The sequence below is a fragment of the Nelumbo lutea genome, chromosome 3 (genome assembly GCF_056320005.1).
Source record: "Nelumbo lutea isolate HS-2025 chromosome 3, American lotus-T2T, whole genome shotgun sequence".
NCBI lineage: Eukaryota > Viridiplantae > Streptophyta > Magnoliopsida > Proteales > Nelumbonaceae > Nelumbo > Nelumbo lutea.
The window spans coordinates 78,181,278-78,184,661 of record NC_142686.1 but is presented as its reverse complement, the minus strand read 5'-3'; the positions used below and the strand labels follow the sequence as shown (position 1 = coordinate 78,184,661).

The following is a 3,384-nucleotide window of genomic DNA, read 5'->3' as shown; positions in this document are numbered from 1 at the left end:
CAATGTGTGACCGTTCTTATTTCTAGGTGATGTTGAGACAATCAAAAGGTCCTTTGTGCCTCTAAACGTTTCAACTTGCTTTGATTCCCTTAACAGTCTAATAAATGCTAAGAACGTAATCATAACTCCAACAACGTGACCATAAATATGGCTATTCTAACAGATATGGTAGAGACAAGGGTGGTGAGTAAGAATTCCTGGCCGAATTCTGGTTATAGTGGGATCAATCTAACCGAGAAATAACCATTGCAGTGTTAGAATCATCCGTTTCAATTCCATTCAGGGTATTAAATGCCCATACAAAGGTTCAAATTATCGAGAAGATATAAGGTGTATCATATATCATATCGGTATCCGAAGGTATGGGCATGTGGGATAGGTGATACGGCATGAGGGCCATTTGAGTAGGGGTGCAAATTGGGTTGAGGTCAACCCTAATCCAGCCCAAGCTGTTGGAACCGCCAAGTCCCCAACCCTAACCCTAACCCAAACCAAAGATTTTTGGATTCAAAGATTTCCGGTTGGGTTCTGGTTGCTTGATTGAACAAGCACAGGACCGATCTGTCCATATAGGACCTCATGTTTCTCCACAAGAACAAAAAGGAGTAGCATCTCAAAAAAAAATTCTAATGGTCCATTATATCTACAATATAATTCTTAAAAAAATAAAAAAGAAGCTTCTTTTAGGTGAAACACTAATTCAGCTTAATTACAAGACAAGCAATGAATTCTCTTCCACAAGTAAATAATAAACCATGTTGCTTCTGAACTTGTTAAAAAACATAGGGAACTCAGAAGATAACTGAATTGCAAACAAAATTGTCATTGAAGTAGAAAAGGAATCCTTTAACCACAAGCATCAGGAGATCTAGCTTGCCTTTGCAATTCTGCATCTGCATTCCTCAGGAACTGATCCCACCCACTGCCTGGGCTGGTATCCAAGTAATCATAAGGGACTGCTGTCTTCAATCCTGGACGAACTGCACATCTGCTCTCTACAATCCTAAACTCAACACGATCCCCCTTCTCACTGGAGCTTTGCTCCAGTTCCTCCCAAGTGAACAGAAGCGGCAATGTAAATGCCCCCCAAGGATTGAAATCAATAAGCTTAACACGCCCATCCTTTGTTACATAAACATCAAACGTGTAATTCTCTGATTCAAATTTCATCCTCACATTCTCCATAAAGAATTCAGAGATTAACACTTCAAGATCATGTTTCTTCTCTTGAAGAACAGGGTAGAAATTGGTGACCTCACGTTGAGAGATTGCAACAAGGAGCTGATCACGAACAAAGCAACGGAATTCCATCTCTGGACGGAGGGATGGGTACCACTTTCGAAGAGCAAGAAAGAAAGTTGAAGGTCTCAAGCAGGTCTTATCAGTGCATGAATCAAAAGCATAGCAAAGATCATGGACCAAAGAATCAGAGGATCGTAAAACCAGAGCAATCTCACTGAACGAGGTGCATTGGAGGGTCCCAGTTGTGGTAATCCAAGCAGAGTCCTTTGGTGCACTCCAGTTCAGCTTAGGGAAGACAACTCCACCAAGAGCACTGATTGATTCTTTAACTTTCAACTCAAATTCTGCGAAAAAAGGTGCAGGTGGTGGTTTTTCTGATTCATCTCCAGATCCTTCTGATACTTCAAAACCATCCTCCTCTTCAGGATTATGGATTCTCTGGGGCAAGGCATCTTCACCAGAGATAGTTTGTGGAAGGAGGAAAGGTCCAGAATCCTCAAGAAGGTATTGGACAAAGTCTTCTGGAAGCCGGTGGATCAAGGTTCTAATGGAGACAGATCTGAACTTTGGGTACCATTCCTGAATTTGGCATCGGTTTACTTCTACTTCCTTCATCCTCTCAAAAACAAAAATAGACTAATTTAAAGGTCTTTCTGCGTTGAAACACCCCCCCCCCAAAAAAAAATATATATATATATATCTTATTTTTCTCTCCCTTGGGTATCAAAGAAGTTAAATGTTTCTTGTCTCTCCTCTGTGTCCGTGTATTATCAAAAGCATATACTTAGTACAGCCTGCAGAAGCAAATAAAATTTCATAACAACTTTAATTAAGAAAACAAATCCAAATATAACAGATCACTCAGAAATATGTTAAAGGCTTCTTATCGTCATTCCACAGTACTAGTTTGCAAGGAAAGGAAACTTCCAAAATAGTTCAGCCCCCTCTAGTATACACCCAAAACCGAACTGAACCCTGTAGTGAACCCGTATAGTTCCTGTACCCATGGAATTAACAATTATTTTCTGTTTTAAGAAGCTGTAGCATTGGAAATCATTGCGGCCAAACAACAAACAATGGGAGGGTATAAAGAGTGCGCATCAAATAAATAGGCTCAACTCTTGAATACAACTGTACTACATCAAAACCCTAATAAAAAATCCCAAGAGAATCAAAATTTAGCACCCCCACAGAATCGCTTCATGAGTTCTACCAATGCAGATTTTACCCTTGTCGAAAACACAAAACTAATCAAATAATTTAAGAAAAAAAAAATTCAAAGAAAAGTCACATGGGAAAAAATCAGCACTATAGATTATACTTTATTTTTCTATTCCCTAGTCGAATTCACCGCAGTTCTCCTCAATGTTGTTGCATGTATTTAGAATAACGTTATACCTAGAAAGACACGAAGAAGAAGATGATGATGATGATGATTATGATGATGAACACCGAGCTTACCAGTGCAAAGTCCGACCACGGATCGGCGGCAGAGGAAGAGGTGGTGGCGGCGGTACTCCGGCGAACGTGGGGAACGAACCGAAGAAAGGTGACTTAAATGAGAGATCAGTAGCACAGGAAGAATTTCTCAGTCATTGTTTCATTTTCTTACGGGAAAAAAAAAGGTTGGTCTAACGGGGCAATGTTGTCCGAACGAGTTGATGAAAGCTGTATTCCACTAGATGCCTAGATCGCCGTGGATACAGGATATGTTACATGCATCAAGAAATAGAGCGGACAGGACTGAGCCCATTTAATGAAGTACACACCTAGGCCCGATGCCCCGAACGGGCCTGGGCCTGGGCCTGGGCCTTGATTAGGGATGGATACGAACTGAATTTTTTACGAGTTATATAAGTTCGATTGCTCGAAGGGCAATTGGGTCTTTTTCAAATGTCATTCAAGGTTGGTTAATAACTGGTTAATGGTAGGTATTGGATTGATACATTTTGAAAGTTTGATTATTAAATTGTTGCATTTTAAAGTTCGGGACTAAAGTGGCACTAGGCCCAGAATACAGGGTACTAATAAGAAATTTTTTCTATTTATTTTAAATCAAGATTCGAATCAAGTTCGAAGCTAATAGATAAGCTAATTGAATCAAATTCAAGTCTAATAAATTTTATTTGTGAATTTTATGCT

At 39.7% G+C, this 3,384-nt stretch overlaps 1 protein-coding gene across 2 annotated transcripts; it reads right to left on the bottom strand.

Annotated features, from left to right (window-relative positions):
* Positions 1-660: 660 nt before the first annotated feature.
* EDA35 (temperature sensing protein-like protein) lies at positions 661-2,965 on the bottom strand. Of its 2 annotated transcripts, XM_088976749.1 has the most exons (3): positions 2,704-2,922; positions 2,146-2,239; positions 661-2,036 (listed from the first exon to the last, which is right to left on the bottom strand). In XM_088976749.1, exon 3 carries the CDS (start codon positions 1,855-1,857, stop codon positions 847-849), a length of 1,011 nt encoding a protein of 336 aa, XP_088832875.1. In that variant the 5' UTR covers positions 1,858-2,036; positions 2,146-2,239; positions 2,704-2,922; the 3' UTR covers positions 661-846. The 2 variants fall into 2 exon arrangements, with proteins under 2 accessions (XP_088832875.1, XP_088832874.1); XM_088976748.1 differs by lacking the exon at positions 2,146-2,239 and having other exon boundaries at positions 2,704-2,965.
* Between the last annotated feature and the right edge of the window lie 419 nt (positions 2,966-3,384).